This window comes from Mustela nigripes, chromosome 1 (assembly GCF_022355385.1).
Source record: "Mustela nigripes isolate SB6536 chromosome 1, MUSNIG.SB6536, whole genome shotgun sequence".
In the NCBI taxonomy this organism is placed as follows: domain Eukaryota; kingdom Metazoa; phylum Chordata; class Mammalia; order Carnivora; family Mustelidae; genus Mustela; species Mustela nigripes.
Genome location: NC_081557.1, coordinates 171,646,715 through 171,665,414, shown reverse-complemented (window position 1 = coordinate 171,665,414; position 18,700 = coordinate 171,646,715). Strand labels below are relative to the sequence as shown.

Below are 18,700 nucleotides of genomic sequence, written 5' to 3'. Positions count from 1 at the left end.
AAAAGGATTGGTCTCCTCACCCCTCCCATTTATTCAGTTACTTATATCAGTGTGGACTCAGGTATATTTCTTCAGACTTTCGGTAATGTTTATTTTATTGCTTAAATTATTCCAGCTCGGCTAATGGGATTTATGTCAGGTTGGCTCCTATTTGTCTTTAATGTGTCCCCATCCTTTTGATTTTTGAGCACTTCCGTATTTCCTGGCAAGAAAGTAAGAATGTTGCTCTGGGCTTGTCTTGTATAGTGCCAGCGCTAGAATTAGCCTCTTCTTCAGAGAGCACTGGTTCTTGTTATTAGAGAATGATTTCTAGTGGAACTCAGAAACCAATATCTGGGTGCTGGACGCGCTCATTGCTATAGAGGTGTCACTGCTGCTAGACCCTTCTAGCAAACAGAGCTAGGAAATATGTATGTGTATTAACCTATGTACATGTACAATCTTTAATGTTTCTGTGTGTGTCTGTGTGTGTCTGTATGTATATATACATATTATATATATATATGTTATATATATATATATAGCTGAACCTGAGTTCTTACTGATGTTTTCACTTGAATCATGTACCACATGATTTAGAACATGTATTTAGATTTTGAGAATGGTATTTTCCCTATCCATAGAATAAATTCATAAAGAAAAAAAAGAACAAGCAAAAAGAAAACCCCAAAACAAGCTTTTAGCAGCTCTCTGCAAGAAATACAATACTAATATTTTTAAATAAAACTGTATTGCCTTCAAATAATGCTATGTCTTTAAAACCTTTTGACATACTTCTTCCAGCAACAGATAAGGCTGTATTCATTTTACTGGTAGAGAAACTGAGGCACCAAGAAGCTCTAAGGAAGATAGAATTGAACTGTGAGGACAAAAGCAAATTAAACACATCTGGAGCAGGCTCTCTTTCAGTGAACCTGTAAACTATACTAATAATATTAATTAAAAGTTTTATTAGCTTCTAACTAATTTTTCATAAGATGAAAAAGCATTTCTGTCAAAATTTGTAGAAGGTATGAGATTATCAGGAAATCATAATGTATAGTATTTTTTCATGGTACAAAACAAGAATAACATCTAATGAAGACAATGGAGTTTCTATAAACACAACTGTTTAGTAGACTGACTTCAGTAACTTTGAGGTAGAATGAAACCTATTAGGTAAGATTCTTCCACATATCTTTTGTTGCATTGTTCAAATTCAGAGATATTACTTGCAGTATATTCAGGTCATGTATAATGACTGGTTATAATAATTGAAGTAGCCCCTTTAGTTTGTTGTTTTTCCTCACGGCTTAACCTTACAAAACCAGCCATCTGCTCAAATCATAAAAGCAAGAATGAGGTGTAACAAAAAGTAACTAATAGTTATTAATAAAAATAACTAAAACTCAATCAATAGTATCCTCTTGGCAAAAGCCATAGTGATATTGGGCTTTTTTGCCTCAGGCTTAAAGGTTTCCAAAACATCCAAGTCTCCTTGCTGATAACTTTACAAGCCTTTTTTTGTTGACTTTTAACTTTAAGTGTAGGAATCACAATAGAAAACTAATATTTTGGTGATTATATAGGGAAAAACCAGAAGGTTCAGTGGGGTAAACTGGAAAAAAAAAAAAAAAAAAAAGAAAAGAAAACTAAAATTTGGAGATTATCTCTGAATTTTATTCCAGATGTTTCACTTCTAGGATAGGTGACAGCTACGACCTTCAGTTTCAGTAAGTTCTATGAAAGTGACATTCAAGCCATCTGTCAAGTAACTTTCAGTCTTTAGGGTATCTTAATTATATGGATTTGCTTTAGGTTCTTTTTTTCTTCTTTGAGAAGGCAGGATGGGTAGGATTCTAATTAGTCTCTGTCCATGATTTTCAAACATGAGCATTCAGTTGAATCACTGGATTCTGGCATTAAAAACACCTAATGGGCACCGCTCTCCCTACCCCCAGCTCCTCATTCAGATCTGATTCTGTAGGTCCCAGAGTTTGCATTTTTAGTTAAGTTCCTAGATGATGTGGATACTGCTGGCTCAGAGACCACAGTTTGGGAACTGATCTAGGAAGTCTTCAGTAGCTAAAAATAATGTACTGAAAGCTTGCTATGGGCCAGGTACTGTTCTAGAAGTTTGGCAGTTACTATCTCCAAAACTTGAGTAAACTTGGTCCCCATTTTACAGAGAAGAATTTGAAGCTGGGAGAGATTAAGTTGCATTATTTGTGCAGTGTTTCAAGGCTAAGAAAATAGTGGAGCCAGGTTAGAATCTAGGCAGCCTATTTGCCAGTCCTAGACACTTACCCATTTTATTGTGATAGCTATTGCTTTAAAAAAGCTAAAATTACACATTTATAATTTTGAAATAAGTCATCTCAGAATGCTTTGTACTTATGTCTTAAGATAGGCAAAATCCTACTTTAAAATATAACCACATGCATATCCTATAAAAACACAATTTTCTGAGATAACAAAATACTTAGGGGGAAAGCATATTCCTTTCATCGGCTGCTCTCAGATAAGTAGAAGGTCAGCTGTTCCACTCCTATAGAGGGAGTGTTTTCAGGACTCAAGCAGAGGAGACCCTGAAAATTAGGCAAAAGGACAGGAAGTTCTGGTGGTCAGAAAACACATTCAAACTGGATAAAGTCCAGAGTGCAAATGGTGAAATCCTGGATCTCCTTCAATGGATAAATATTTATTGAGCACCACCTACATCCTAAGCAACCCTGCCAGGTAATGGGGAAACCAAAAGGCCAATTCTTTGAATGAGCTAAAAGATTGTGGTAACAAATAGTTTGAGCTCTTCAAAGCCATGCACTGTTTTAAGTAGTCATTTCACTTAATCCTTGCAAAGCCATGTAAGGCAGAGGATGAGATTTCATGTCCTAACTACAGAATAAGTTGCTAAAATAGATTTCTTGAAATATTTTACACGTACAGCAGAATGAACAGTAGTAAATAGGAAAATCCTGATTTCATACTCTAGTTAATGACCGAACACGTGGGTAAAGTTATTACGTTAAATTTTGTTTTTCCCTCCCCAATAGAGTAATATTTATAGAAGACGGATACCTTATACTTATTTTAATGTATTAGAAATGATGCCTTTTCCCAGTCTGAAGATGGTTACTTTTTTAAATGACAAGGAGCAGAGAAGTTATAAAAGCGGAAGCCACCTTTTCATCCGATCTTAAGAGTTGTTCATTGAAGCAAATTTACAAAATAGCCAACCACCACCACCTAAGGCGGAGCTCGGTTAAATGCGCCCCGCCGCGCCCAATTAACGCACTGTTTGGGCATTTTATGAGGGTGAGGGCAACAGGCTCTCTGGCTCAAGAAATGTCATCATCTGTAGACTCCAAAGTTCGGGTTCCGAATATCTGCATGATTGCTTCCCTGAATTAACTATACTTATGAAAGCCAGACTTAAAAATCCCAGGGTTGCCTCCAGTTTTACTTTGTCCCGAATCCCAAGAGCATTTAAAGTCATTACAGGTCCAATAAAGTAACTGTCGCGGGGGAAGGACTGTCCACGAAACAAGAAAACACGACGCTCTCGGCCTTGGAGGCGGTCGGGAAGCGCGAGCCCTGGGGGCGGGGACTGCGAGCCTCGGCTCCCCACAGGTGCTCTGAAATCGCCCGCCGCTTCCCGATCACCCGCTCGCCCTGTGCCCTCGGGGTGGCAACCGGCATTTCCCGAGGGCCGGGCTCGTCTCCAAGCGCCGGGCGGACGACACAGCGTCCATCGGCCCTCCCCGGGCGCTCTGGTCCCCGCGAGCTCCGCAGCGAGGGGCGGGAACCCGAACTCGGCGGGCGAGAAGCTCTGAACGCGGACGCGGCTGCCACCCACTCCCGGGGCCCGCGGGGGACGGCGCGGGGGCGGAGGAAGGGGCGGGAGTTTGCCGGCCGCTGGCTGCAGGAAGGGGAGGCCGCCTGGGCGTCTGCTCTGCGCTAGGGGCCCCGATGAGCTCCGGGCCGCGGCTCCGCGGGGTCCGCCCTGCAGGTAGGCAGGGGGTAGGGGGTGGGAGGAGGTGCCGGACAGCCTCCGCGGAGCAGGCAGGCGGGTGGGAGGCGGGTACTGTGTCTGCCGGACGACCCCCAGGAGTTGCGGGTCCTGGAAGGAAGCTCTGAAGTCCGGCAGGGGCGGCTTATTAGTTTTTTGGTCTAGAAAACCAGCCCAGAGCTTCAGTGCGGCTCGGGGTTGCGAGCGCGCGCCCCAGCGCTGGGGCGTGCCCGGGCCGCCTTTGTCCTCCGGCGGGTTGGTTATCCCTTTCCGGACGTCGGGCATTTAAACCCTGGAAGGCGGCAGGGCCTGTGCTGGCGCCCCCCTGCGCTTGCTCTGCTCTTTTGGAAAGTTGACTCTCTCGGAAGTTGGGTCTGGTTCTTTCTACTCCTAAGTACAAAGTAAGAAGTGGTTGCAAGCGTAATAATGGAAGCATAACCAGCCCGCGGGAGCGCCCGGCAGGAGCCCCTGCTTAGGCCCGTACTTGACTTGGGTACAAAAACTAGGCCTTGACGGTTTGGACAGCCCCAGTGTCTCTCCCACACCCACGACTGTTTGTGGACTTGAGTTGAAGCCACATCTTTCCCTGCAGAATAATTAACGGCTAAACGTGGACTTCAGAACTTTCTTCGTGTCACTAATTGTATCACTGATAGCTTTAGAAACTTCGAGCCCGGCCATAGTGTTAAAAAAAATAATAATAAAAGAAGAAGAAGAAAGAAAAGGTTGAAACTAGTGGTTGATGCAGAATACCTTATTTCAGAGCTTTTTATTCTGGGCTGCAAGAAACCGGGCTTGCCCCTGAGGCAAGTTGTAGGACGTCACCTTGGCTGTTCAGGGAGTGCCTTTGCCCCGACAGACGGTGCAGGGTCCGGCGGCCACTCCCATTTTGGGTTCCGTGGTGGGGGGTGGGCAGCAGGGGCAGGGCTCCAGGACGCCAACCACTAGTCAGGACACTTCCCCCTGCATTCTTTAAATCCCATTGCTTGCCTTTTCCAACCTGCGTCCTTCCTTTTTGTCCACCCCACCCCCGTTTTAGTGTGTTCTAGCCCTGACAAAGCTTACTCAATGTAGGATTATTAAACAGATTCTTGATAGGGAATATGGGTGGAGTTTGATCGGTACTGCAGTGCATGAGGACGATGACCCTGGTTAATGGAGAAGGTTGGGGAAATGAACACTTAGTTTAGGAAGGTAGCTGGCGTCTCTGGTAGGAGGGGTTTAGTTTGGTGACCAGAGTGCAGAGACTTCGGAGTTTCCAGGCAGACCTGGTTTTCAGTCCCAGCTCCACTTTAGTGTCCTTGGACAAGCCTGACCACTGTGTGTCATGGGCTGTGGAGCTGAGGGCAAGAAGGTCTAAAGTGCCAGGCCATCAATAGAGGCTAGCGGGCAGGATTATCTGGAGGCATTATCCAAGTAAGGTGAGGAGGAAAAAGGTGGGATTCGTTCTGTAAAAATTAAACTGTTTCAAGGAGCAAAGAGGTCGTAGGTGCATCATGGTGAAAAGGAAAATTGCCTAAATCAGAGGCAAGGAGAAGTGAAAAGAGGTCAAGAGACAAGTTTAATGATGGACCCATTTTTGATGAATAGATTGCAGATGCACAGGAATTTATAGGTGTTATATAGGGTATCTCCATTGAAATTGATTTTTTCCATGATGGCAGAGCGCTCTACCCTCTTAGACAATTCATTTGTATTCCTGCAGTGTAACGATGACTTTGTTAAAGTGTGCCCTTCCTGAAGTTTGTCTGCTGAGGACATGCAGCCCAGAGTGACCACAAAGAGTCATGGAATATTATTTTCTGTGAAACCTGAGTAAAACTTACCAACTCCAGTAAAGTGTTGGAAACAGGTTTTAACATCTGTGTCCATTGCTTTCTGTTCTGGTGGAACAAACTGCCAGACTAGAATGGCACGTGGACCTGGCCATTGACTGCTTCTGCACGATGTGGGGCGCTTGCTAGTGTCAGAGCCAGCTCTGAGCTAGCCAGGGTCGGAACTAAAGTTCTCAGAGCCCAGTTCCCCCCACCACCACCACCACCCCGCCTCCATGATACTAACAGTAACAACAAAACACCTTTAAAAAATCCCTCAGAGATTGCCATGTCTGTTAACTTTGAAACTGAATGTGATTTTAGGTTATCTGGGGTGGCCTGAAACTAGCTATCTTTCCTAAGTCTATAGGTCACGTCCAAGCTGAGGGCATTGTTTGAGACCATCCAGATGGATAGCTGAAATTACACCTAGCCAGGACGATTGGTGCAATTCCTTCCTCAAGACTATAAAAAATGAGTATTTTTCTTTGTGTGGATGTCATTTATTTACATAACTGTGTCCCATATTAGCCTGAGAGAAACTCCAGGACAGTTCTCATTGATATTTTTTTAAAAAATTAGTTTTGAAGACCCAGTCGAGCGTACATCTCCCAGTGCTTTCACCCTCGATGATTTGAGTTAGTTTGGTGACCGGCCGTTTGGCACCGCTTCCCTCTGCTATGCTTCAAGCTGCCTTGGGCTCACTAACCGATGTGGAGCAGGGGCCGGAAGAGGTAGGCTCCCGGGTCCTCTACTTTGTGTGCCACTTTGGAGCTAAGTGCTTTCCTAACGGGGCAGGTTTGTGGGGGGATGAATGAGGGGACTGTCCTTCCACACAAGGATTGAATGGGTTTAGTTTGAGATTTTTTTTCTTTATCATATAACTGGCTTAAAGAGGTGGGGTAATTAAAAGGAGGTGGATCCTGAACCACTTTTGAAAATGGAAGGAGAGAAAATTCCTCTGCCTTAGTAGAGCAGCGTGGAGCGGAGGAAGTAATCCCAGGGGATGGGGTGTGCAGTAGGAAGTATTCAGGACAGAGCAGTGTAGGGAGGAAGAGATTTCCTGGGCGGAACTGTGTGATGTAGGAAGTCTCCCCAGAAGAATGGTGTATGTGGTAAGGAGCTGTCCCTGGTGAAGTAATGTCTGGTAGAAAGTGCCCTCGTGCCAGGTTAGTATCCCATATAGTGCACTGTCCTATGAGGAAGATTCCCTGTAAAGCCACGTGGGGAGTAGGAGCTCTGGGAGAGCGGTGTGTGGGGTAGAAACTATCCCAGTAAAGCAGTGTGTTCAAAGAGCAGCGTCCCCCAGTAGGGCGGAGTCTGAGTAGGAGGTACTCCCCAGTAGAGCCGTGTGTGGAGCAACGGGTGCGCCCCAGGGGCGGGCGGAGCAGGAGGTGTATTTGGTAGAGGGTGAGTGAAGCAGCTCTCCCAGGGGAGCACTGCGCGGTCCGGAGGTGTGCCCCGGGGCAGCAGTGGCTGCTGGGAAGGATCCCGTTATCTGGTAGGGAGTGTTTCCCAGAGGCCAGGGCGTGGGGTACAAGGATCCCAGGTAGAGCAGAACATGGAGACAGTATCCTGGGTAGCATGAATTGTGTGCTGTCCTCTTCAGAGCACTGTGTGGTGGAGAAGTTTCCGCGTAAAGCAGTTTGTGGAGTAGGAAGAGTAGGATGTAGCCTCGGGTGAGGGGCTTGTGGAAGGGGAAGTATCCCCGGGGGCAAAGCGATTCCCCCTCCCCTGGGATTCTGATTCTGAAACTGCAAATCTGGGTTAGGATCCAGGAATGGACATTTTATCACCCACATCAGGAACTAATACTGAGGTTGAGAAAAACTGATTTAGGGTCTACTGGACAGCAGAGAGCCTTCGTGGGTTCCTGGCTGGATGTGGATGCGGGGTGGATTCCAGGAAGAATAGGCCCCAAAAGCGACGGTGAAGGGCATGGAATTGAATTCCAGCCTCCCCCTCCCAGAGCAGATTGCCGTCAGCGAGGAGGTGATGTGAGGCTAGAACAATCAGGTGTCAGGGACAGAAGGGAACGGGAGCCTCCTGGTTCCAAGGTGATGTGGGAGGGTCTGTTGTGCTACCCTCAGTGATCTCAAGGGAGAGAGCATCTTATAATACCGTTAATATTTGTTTATTCCTTACTTTCTCTCCCCTGGGGCTGTTAAGTTTATAAGGTAAAAACAGTCCTGGGCCTTTATTCTAAGAGATGCTAGACTGTGCTGTCCAGTACGGAAGTTACTGGCTATGTGTGGTTATTGAAAATGAATTAAAAATTGAGTTCGTTAGCTGCACAAGCCCCATTTCAAGTGCTCGGCAGCCACCTGTGGCCCGTGGCTGGCATATAGGACAGCACAAGTGCAGGAGTCCATCAGCAGACAGAGTTCTGTTGCACAACACTGCTCCAAGGAGTAGAGGAGGATCCAGTGAAGGGCAGCCTAGGGGGTGGGGGGAAGTCTGATCACAGGTTGGGGACATAGGGTCCCCTTCATGGGGTGGGTTGTAAATGCATGTGTTTCATTTGGGAGATCAAAAATTTAAGCCTTTGCTCTTGGCCCTTCCCTTTTCCAGACTTCTACCTCTTCCAGCCCATAGGGTAATCCAGTATATTATCCCTACATTGTTTGTTTCCCTCTGCTATTAATTGCTTCTCGGTTATATGGACTATCTGCAAAAACATTTTCTGCAGAACAGTTCTATATTTCATATGCATTGGTCCATAATCACAGAACCATGTCACCATAGTGAATGTATTTGCATACTGTTTTCTCCATTTCTCTTGATAATACTCCTTCCTATTTTGCCAATAAGAGTTCAGGGTGAGAAAGAATTGAGCAATTAATTTCTAGTCATTTATTATGAAGCAGTTTCCCTTACTATTTCCCCTTTTCATACTTGACTTTTAAACCAAGCAAAACTAGAAGGATTTACAGTGTGGGAGGACTGCTGTGTTTTTACCACAAGTCAGACAGCAAATTAATAAAATTCAACTTTTTTTTTTTAAGGTGAGGAACAAAATGTGACAGAAATGGACGCCTTCCGTAAGAGGTAAAAATGTGCACTTTCGTAATGAAGGCCTCTTTCTTTGCTGACCGTGATCAGTCTACAAGAAGCAAGAAGGGCACCTGGGAGCTAGTAGAGCCGAGAACGGCGAGTGTTAGTGTTGGGACCAGGGGCTGGTCGACCTGTGGTTTGGCTGCTGCCTTTGGTCGTTTCAGGACCTACAGTGAGGTTCAAAATATCTAGTAACTGGTGTGGCGTGGGTGCTGGAACCATAGCTGGGGCCTGCGCGTGCTGTTGTCCCTGGTTCCTGCACTGTGGAGAAGACGTTCCTGGAAGGACTGGGGGTCGGGGTGCTGAGGATGGCTGCTGTTGACCCATCAGTACAGAAACATATCCGGGTTTTCCTTGCCAGAACAGCGGTGAGGCTTGCCCAGTGCACACCAGAAGCATGTCAGCCTAGCAGGGGAGGCGCAGACAGCAGACCTCTGTCTACCCTCCACATTGACATTGGGCTTGGAGGAGCTCATTATTTAATATGACTTAAAGTGGTTATTGTTTGAATTTTTCCTTAACAGTGAAATATTTGATCCGGCAGAAAAGTACAAAATGGACCACAAGAGGAGAGGAACTGCTTTAATCTTCAACCACGAGAGGTTCTTCTGGCATTTAATGTTGCCAGAACGGCGGGGCACCAGCGCAGACAGAGACAATCTTACACGCAGGTACTGGTTTTATCTACGTGTCAGGACGACAGGATATTTAAGTGATACTTACCCAAACTTGTCCACATTGAGGAAATTACCTGGCAAGAGTGCCTGAGGCTGTGCCTCATGAAGGCACAGGTCCCTTGAGAACTTGCCTGAATTTCCTTCCTCACCTTGTTCTGTTAAATGTTAATGGGCTCTGCATCGTTACATAATTGCACAGCAGATGGCAACATTCTGACTTGAATCAGTTATGAGTAAATCCTTCCCAACTGTGGGTGCTCAAGGAAAACCATCATTGTCATAGTTCATTCACATTTCATTTTTTCTTTCCTCCTGAAGGTCAATCTGTAGGTCATTAAAAACTTGTATAGATGTATGTATTCCAAGTAAATGCAGGCATCTGACCACTGTGAATAGCTCCTACACTAATACCCAGTTTATCACCAGGTTTTCAGAACTAGGATTTGAAGTGAAATGCTTTAATGATCTCAGAGCAGAAGAACTACTGCTCAAAATTCATGAGGGTAAGTAGTTTTCCTATTCACCTTCTGGGGGAATGGAGTATCCTATCTGTAAAGGCATCCAGATAATTAACTGTGTTGTCAAAAAAGTCTTACCAACTAATTTAGCGTGGGTTACAGGTTTAGTGTGCCTTTCTGCTTGGATGTTACCCACCAGATTTCTTAAATCTTGCAAAGTGTTATGCCTCCAAAGTGTATGTTTAGCATCCACTTATTACAGTCTGTTATTCTAGAAATGAAGGAAATGACCTTCTCATTTGGCAATTAAAAGTCAATGCAAACACTACAGATGCTGGGCTCTCATGTTTCAGAGGACTCTTTCCATATCCAAGTGTTTTACTGGCCTCAAAATATTGTGGATTTTTTTTAAAATTGTGGATTCACATATACTATCTCTAAACTTCTATATCACTGCACAGTAGGTAATCTAACTTACGTTTACCATAATTACTGCATGCCGTGGATTTTCAAGTTATTTGCAATGGACTATTACAGTATTTACGTATTTAAACTGTAGGGCTTTTTAAAAATTAAGTGTGATACATAACATCAGTTTCAGGTGTATAGCCTTATTCAGTATTCGTATACATTGTAAAATGGACACCTTTGTCTTTTCACCATCTCTCACCATACAAAATTACAGATTACATTTTAAAAATTTACGTAGCCACTTTCAGATACATAGTAGTAGTATAGGCGCTATGCTGCACGTTAGAGCCCCATGACTTATAATTGGAAGTCTGTACCCTTTCACCCACTTTACCTTACCTGCCAGCCACCACCAATCTGTTCTCTATCTGTAGCTTTGGTTTTTTTTTTAGATTCCACCTGTGAGATCATATGGTATTTGTCTGTCTTGGATTTCTTTCTTTCAGCAGGACGCCCTTAAAGTCCACCCTTGTTATTGCAAAGGCTAGGATTTCCTTTTCTATGGCTGAATAATACTCCGTTGTGTGTGTGTGTCTATATATCCGGATACCTCTATCCCCATTTTCTTCCTTCCTTTCACTTATGGACACTTGGGTTGTTTGCACATCTTAGCCATTGTGCTTCAGGGAACTTGGGGGATGCAGGTGTCTCTTTCCAAATTGGGTTTTCTGTTTTCATCAGTGAATTCCAGAAGTGGAATTGCTGGATTGGATGGTATTTCTATTTTTAATTTTTTGAGACACCTCTGTACCAGACCTCTTTGACCTGTGGGTGTTCGGCTTTGCTCACCCTCAGTGCTGCAGACAGGGAGCGAAGTCGGCACGCTCCCTAGAGGCGCAGCCACACAGAGCCATTGACCAGAGTGTCACCAAGGCCTTTCCAGGCCACCCTCAGCTCTCTGCTCCGTGACATATATTTTGTCGCCACAGTCCTCCCAATATGTTTTTCATGTCATTATTCTTTGTTGCAGAAAAGCTAATGAAATTCGTTTTTAAACTCTCCGAACTTTTAGTAGGTTTTTAAAAATCAGAGACAGTATGATGTAAATTATTCTGTTTGATTAAAGACTAGGTTATGTTTCATTACTTCCTTTTTACAGTTATTAAAATAAATTTTCCAGGGCACCTGGGTGGCTCAGTGTGTTAAAGCCTCTGCCGGCTCAGGTCATGGTCCCAGGGTCCTGGGATAGAGCCCCGCATCAGATCTCGGCTCAGCGGGTAGCCTGCTTCCTCCTCTCTCTCTCTCTCTCTGCCTGCGATTCCACTTACTTGAGCTCTCTGTCAAATAAAATCTTTTATAAATAAATAAATAAAAAAAAATTTCCTCATCCATCTGTAACTTTATTCTTGTATTAGATTGAATTTTTATAGGTACATAATAAACATCTTCATTTCTTTGTGAACTACTGGCTGCCTTTATAGCGTCAACCTCTAGCCACACGGATGCCGACTGCTTTTTATGTGTTTTCCTGAGTCATGGTGAAGGCAATCACATTTACGCATATGATGCCAAAATTGAAATCCAGACATTGACTGGCTTATTCAAAGGAGACAAATGTCAAAGCCTAGTTGGAAAACCCAAAATATTTATCATTCAGGTAAGACTGATTCTGTTATAATTTTTTTGAAGATTTATTTTTTTTCATGAGAGAGGCAGAGGGAGAAGCAGGCTCCCATTGAGCAAGAAGCCCAATGCGGGGCTTAATCCCAGGACCCTGGGATCATGACCTGAGCTGAAGGCAGATGCTTAACCATCTGAGCCACCCAGGTGCCTGATTTTGTACAGTCTGAACTGTAAAGTCCATGGTTTTGTACACATGATTATTAAGAATTAAAGCCAATTTTGAAAGTAACTCTCCAATAACTGGAAAGGCCCTTTTGGCTTCCCAGCCAATCAGAATTACAATTATTAGTAATTCCTTCTTAACAAGGAATAAATGATAAAGATTTTCAGTTTATTAATAGACTGACATTTGAAAGGACTTAAAATAACCAATGTGCCACCGTCCAGCCCCACATGAGCTGGAGCTCCCCGAGGAAGGGTCTCTGGTGTTAGAGCACTGTGCAGGGAGGCTAGTGGGCAGACTGCAGGCGAGTTCTGGTCCTAGCTTACTTCACCCTGTCACCTCTCCCCTCTACCACACTGGTATTAGGGATAAGATGTGTCTGGGCCCGAAGGATCTCATCTGGCACATCAGTAAGGTTCCAAACAGTGTTCTCGTGCTGCAGTTCTGTATTTCCATGAACAGCATGGGGGCATGGCCACATTCCAGCTGCCACCAAGCCTTGAGGGGAGGGGGCAGGGGGGGTCCCTGGGAAGTTGAGAATGATCCATGGTTTCCTGTTGGGACAGCTGCCTTGGAGTATCTGTCACGTATGGGCAGAGTTCTAGTTCTAGAACTTAAGACAGGCAGCCTGGGTTGGAGAAGTACATTTGAGAGTAAGGAGGAGGTGAATGGTAATGGCAGCCATGGGCGTAGCTGAGTTTACTCTATCAAGTATAGCTTGAAAAGTGAGTGCAAAACAGAACTGAGGGACAGCAATGAGCAGAGGAAAGATGCTAAGGGAGACACCCCAGCGAACGGGAAAAATCAGGGAAAATAATGACATGATTGCTTCGTGAAAAGGGGAGTGGCTGTCAGAGACAACGGAATTCGAAATAACTAGCAGGCTGCTATGCGGTGAGAGCCACAAAGGAGGAAAATGTTTCACCAGGTTACTTCTCTGTGCCTCCGATTCTTCATCTGTGAAAGGAGATAAAATAGCACCGTCTCATGACGTCGCTGGGAGGATGGGCGACCTAACAGACGGGCACACTGGGAACAGTGCCCAGCACACGCCAGCACTCTGTAAAGGCTCACTCTCCAGCTCACTGCCTCTGAGCTGGCAGGTGAGAGCAGCACATTCTAGGGGTGTTATAGGCTAGATAGGAAGACAGTGGAAAATAAGGGCTGAAAAGAAGCCTGGGAATAGGAAATTAGGTTAAAATCTCCCAGTAGAAATGGAGTATTAGGGATTTTCTCTTTAACTGAAATCACTCATGACTTTTTTCTTTCAAAGCTTGTAAGTCTTGGCAGCTCTTGCCCTATTATTATTTGCACAATAAATAAATAGCTTGTAACTCATTAAGCATTTCAGAATGAGAGATGCATTTAAAATGCACTGTCAAATCTTCTTAGGTCACTGTATTAAGTGTACTAGGCCCACCAGAACAAAGTACACAGCCTGGGTGGCTTAAACAACAGAAATTCATTTTCTTACAGTTCCAGAGGTTAGCAGTCTTAGATAAGGGTATCATATCAGTTCTCCTTGGCTTGGACGTGGCTGTCTTGCCACTGTGCCTTCACATGGTCTCCTCTGTGCCCTAATCTAAGACACCAATTATGGTAGATTAAAATCATAACAGACCTCGTCTAACCATATCTCTAAATACAGTCACTTTTGAGATACTGAGGGTTAGGACTTCTATATATAAATGGGGGGGGGTGACAAAATTCAGCCATAATAGTCATTTAAGAGTAGAAATTAATGTCAGCCCATCTAGGAGTCAGGATTAGCAGGTAAGAATTTGAGACTTCACTCTAAAGTATGAGCAAAAAGAAAAGGGCACAGTAAAAGATGTCTTCTTGGGTCACGTGGTGTCCTTTTGACAATTTATGGCAGCAGCTGGTTAAGCACAACCCAGTCTGGGCATACATTCCCTGACTGAATAGAAACACTAGGCAAAGACCACAGTTTTTAGAAGAAGGGGTGCATCTTTGGTCCTACAGTGTGGCTGCTCCATTAGAAACTTTAAAACCACAGAGGCTTTCTCCAGAGCATACCTTTCAATCAACACAATTTGGTATACAGTTGAGGATGCCAATTTTTTGAAAACCTTAATTAGAAGAAAACCTAAGTGGGGAAAACCAGTCAGCTTTGTATGCTCCGAAACTCGATGGCGTGGTTTCTGACGTATCTTATAAAGCAGCTTCTGTTGCTGCTGACATGATGATCATGATGAACGAAAGGACACATTGACTGTAAGCCTGAAGCACTGGGAAGGAGAGCTTAGGTAAGACCAGAGAGTGGTTTTTCTCCTAGGCATGCCGGGGAGACCAGCATGACGTGCCAGTCATTCCTCTGGATGTAGTGGATCATCAGACCGACGCACTGGAGGCCAACGTCACCCAGGTGGATGCGGCCTCCGTGCACACGCTGCCTGCTGGAGCGGACTTCCTCATGTGCTACTCTGTGGCAGAAGGTGGGTGGCTGTTCACTACCAATCACAAATGGGCCGCAGTGATTTGATCCTGGCGCTCACAGTCTTAGAAGAACAGATTTCTTTGATCACATGGCACAGGGTGACCTCAAGTGTAGAGTGACTTACAGAAAAATCATTCCTGAGAACCGTGGCAGCTTACAAGTTATACTGAATATTAGCTGCCCGTTATCATGATGGTGTCATAGTGGTATTTGTGGAAAGCATTGTTGAAAACACTTAGATAGATGCTTGCTGTTCCTTGCTAGGGCAGCAAACTGTTTTTCTTTCCAGTCTCGTGTCAGAATCTCTGCCTGGCTACTGTGTCTTGGGACTTTTCAGGAAACGAAGGAAACTACTTAGAACTAACCCCATTTTTATAAAACTATATAAATCAATCCCTTTCTCATATGACACTAGTCAACAGAGAAAAGTTTTGAAACGGACATATCTTAAGTCTTTAAGAATTGTTGAGAACTTCTGTTTCTGTAGGGGTGCATTAAAAACTCGAAGTAACCAAAAGCCAAAAATACTTCAGTGTCCTTTTCCTTCCTTTTAGGCTATTATTCTCATCGGGAAACTGTGAATGGCTCATGGTACATTCAAGATTTGTGTGAGATGCTGGGGAAATTCGGCTCCTCCTTGGAGTTCACGGAACTCCTCACTCTGGTGAACAGGAAAGTCTCTCAGCGCCGAGTGGACTTTTGCAAAGACCCAAATGCAATTGGAAAGAAGCAGGTTCCCTGCTTTGCCTCAATGCTAACTAAAAAGCTGCATTTCTTTCCGAAATCTAAATGATAGGGACTATTTTGTTTTATGTATCTATATTCAAAACAGATTTTCCATCTTTTTATATAAATAAACACCACTAGGTTGAGATTTATGATAAAGTGATTTATAGTCTTAAAGGTTTAATGAGAACTTTAAAGAATAGTTCATATTGGTATTAGACATGGTGAAAGGGTTTTGATACATGTGAAATGAAATCCTCAGGGAATTACTATAAAAATCCACAAGGATTTGTAATACTTGATTTTTATAGTAAATCACAAGGTTACTCAAAATATCTGGCTGATTTAACTTGTATTTTGTTTTTTATAAAAGTTTTATAGTGTTTTTAAAGGTTTTTGAAATCCAAGAATTAGTTGTTTTTCCTTAATAAAATATTTGAAATTCATATTTTAATTTTTCTAATTCACTTTCTTATTTATTCAGAGTAGAGTTTTACTTGGTCATACAAATTCATCTACATATGGATTTCCACTTTTTAAAAAAGATGTTATTTATTATAGAAGCTGGGTGGCTCAGTGGGTTAAACCGCTGCCTTTGGCTCAGCTCAGGTCATGATCCCCATGTCTTGGGATCACATCCCACATCCAGCTCCCTGCAGGGAGCCTGCTTCTCCCTCTTCTTCTCCCCCTGTTTGTGCTTCCTCTCATTTTCTGTCAAATAAAGTCTTTCAAAAAAAAAAAGATTTTATTTATTAGAAAAGACGAGGGGGATGTGGAGGGGACACATGGAGAGGGAGCAGCAGACTCTCCACTGAGGAGGGAACCCAATATGGGGCTCAATCTCAGGACCCCGAGTTCATAACCTGAGCTGAAGGCACAGCTCACCCAACTGAGCTACCCAGGAGCTGCCAGTTTTATCACTTTTTATACAGAACTTCAACTCTCACATTTAAAAAAAATAAAACCTTTACGGAAAGATATACCATGATCATGGATTGGAGGTTTAGTAATGTTAAAATGTCCATCCTGCCTAAACTATCAATTGGCAGATTCAAGGACATCCCTATCAAAATACCAATGGCATTTTTCACAGAACTAGAACAAAGAATCCTAAAATTTGTATGGAACCACACAAGACTCCAAATAGCCAAGGCCACCTTGAGAAGAACGAAGCTAGATGTATCATGCTTCCCGATTCCAAACTATGTTGCTATTCCAAAGCAATAATAATCAGCATGGTACTTACTGGCACAAAAACAGATTAATGAAACAAAACAAGAAGCCCACAATCAAATAATCTTTGACAAAGACAGCAAGAACATACAATGGGAAAAAAGACAGTCTCTTAAAGGGGCATCGGGGTGGCTCAGCTGGTTAAGTGTCCAACTCTTGGTTTCGGCTCAGGTCATGAGCATGGGATTTTGGGATTGAGCCCCATGTTGGGCTCTGCTTAGCACATGGTGTGCTTCAGATTCTCTCTCCCGCCACCTCCCTCTGTCTCTCTCAAAGTCTTTAAGAAAAAATGAAGTCTTAAATAAATGGTGCTGAGAAACTAGAGAGCTACATGGAAAAGAAGGAAACTGGACCACTTCTTACACCATATGTAAAAATAAAATCAAAGTGGACTAAAGACTTTATTGTGAGAACTGAAACCATAAAACTAGAGGAAAATATAGGCAGAAAGCTCTTGCACATTTGGTCTGAGTTTCTGCTCCCAGGCAAAGAGCAACAAAAGCAAAAACAGGACTATATCAGACTAAGCAGCTTTTACACAACAAAGGAAGCCAATGAAACAAAAAGGCAACCTACTGAATGGGAGAAGATATTTACAAGTTATATACATGATAAAGGGTTAATATTGACATTATATAAAGAACTCATTCAATTCACCACCAAGAAAACAAAAACCAATCCAAATAAAAAATGGTTAGAGGACCTGAATAGACATTCTTCCAAAGGAGACAAACAAATAGCCAATAGACACATGAAAAGATGCTTAACATCACTCTTCAGGGAAATGCAAATCAGCCACAATAAGCTATCACCTCCCAACAAGTCAGCATGCCTAATATCAAAGAAACAATAAGCGCCGGTCAGGATGTAGAGGAAAGGCAGCCCTTGTGCACTGCTGGTGGAAATGTAAATTGGTGCAGCCACTATAAAAAACAGCACAGGGTCCCCTCAAAAAGTGAAAAATATTAATACCATACAATCCAGTAATTCTACTAGAATTACCAAAGAACACAAAACCACTAATTCAAAACAATATATGTATCTCTAATCACTGCAGCATTATTTATAATTTGCTAAGCTATAGAAGCAGCCTAAGTATCCCTCAAGAAATGAATGGATAAAGAAGATGTGTACAGGCATATCTCATCTTTTCACGCTTGGCAGGTTTGTTTTTACCCAACCAAAGGTCTGTGGCAGCTCTGCCCTAAGCAAGTCTATTGGCACCATTTTCCCAAAAGTATTTGCTTATCTTGTGTGTCTCATTATTTTGGTAATTCTCATAGGTCAGATTTTGTTGTTACTATATTTGTTTTGGTGATCTGTGATCTCTGAGTTTACTATTTTAATGGTTTTGGGGTGCCATGAATAACACCTATCTATGACAGCAACTTATTAAATGTGTGTCTTCTCATTGTTCCACTGACTAGCCATTCTCTCCCCTCCTTGGGCTTCCCTACTTCCTGGCCCACAACAATTCTGAAAGTAGAGGCCACTGTAGGATTATTAACAGGCCTAAGTGTTCAGGTGAAGGGAAGAGTCTAGGTTTCTCACTTTAACTCAAAGGGTAGAAATAATGAAGCTTGGTCAGGAAGGCATGTTAAAAGCCAAGATGGGCCAAAAACAAGGCCTCTTGGGCCACACAGCCAAGTTGTGAATACAAGGACAAAGTTCTCAAAGGAAATGACAGTAAATTTGGGAGCCGTAAGAAAGTGGAATGGCTTTACTGCTGATAGACAGAAAGTTTGAGTGATATGGACAGAAGATCAAACCCACCACAGCATTCCCTTAAACCAGTATAAGCTAAATCCAGAGCAAGACCGTAACTCTCTTCACTTCTGTGAAGATTGAGAGAAGTGAGAAACCTGCCAAAGAGAAGGCAGAAGCTAGCAGAGGTTGGCTGGTTCTGAGGTTTAAGGAAAGAAGCCATCTCCATTACATAAAAGTGCAAGATGAAGCAGCAGGTGCTGATGGAGAAGCTGACAGTTTTCCAGAAGATCTAGCTCAGATGATTCAGGAAGGTGACCACACAACAGAT

General features: G+C 43.5%; 1 protein-coding gene across 2 annotated transcripts; it reads left to right on the top strand.

Annotated features, from left to right (window-relative positions):
- The first annotated feature begins 3,575 nt into the window (after positions 1-3,575).
- CASP6 (caspase 6) lies at positions 3,576-15,886 on the top strand. 2 transcript variants are annotated; one of them, XM_059377161.1, is made up of 7 exons: positions 3,576-3,988; positions 8,808-8,850; positions 9,381-9,527; positions 9,960-10,036; positions 11,884-12,059; positions 14,545-14,704; positions 15,261-15,886. In XM_059377161.1, the coding sequence occupies exons 1-7, from the start codon at positions 3,949-3,951 to the stop codon at positions 15,497-15,499; spliced, it is 882 nt and encodes a 293-aa protein (XP_059233144.1). In that variant the 5' UTR covers positions 3,576-3,948; the 3' UTR covers positions 15,500-15,886. The 2 variants fall into 2 exon arrangements, with proteins under 2 accessions (XP_059233144.1, XP_059233154.1); XM_059377171.1 differs by lacking the exon at positions 3,576-3,988 and adding an exon at positions 6,435-6,536.
- Positions 15,887-18,700: the final 2,814 nt, after the last annotated feature.

Excerpts from the sequence above, each read along its gene's own strand:
- CASP6 (XM_059377161.1), top strand. The coding sequence starts at position 3,949 with ATGAGCTCCGGGCCGCGGCTCCGCGGGGTCCGCCCTGCAG. Across the intron at positions 9,528-9,959 it reads AGAGACAATCTTACACGCAG|GTTTTCAGAACTAGGATTTG; the intron begins GTACTGGTTTTA and ends GTTTATCACCAG. Across the intron at positions 10,037-11,883 it reads ACTGCTCAAAATTCATGAGG|CGTCAACCTCTAGCCACACG; the intron begins GTAAGTAGTTTT and ends CTGCCTTTATAG.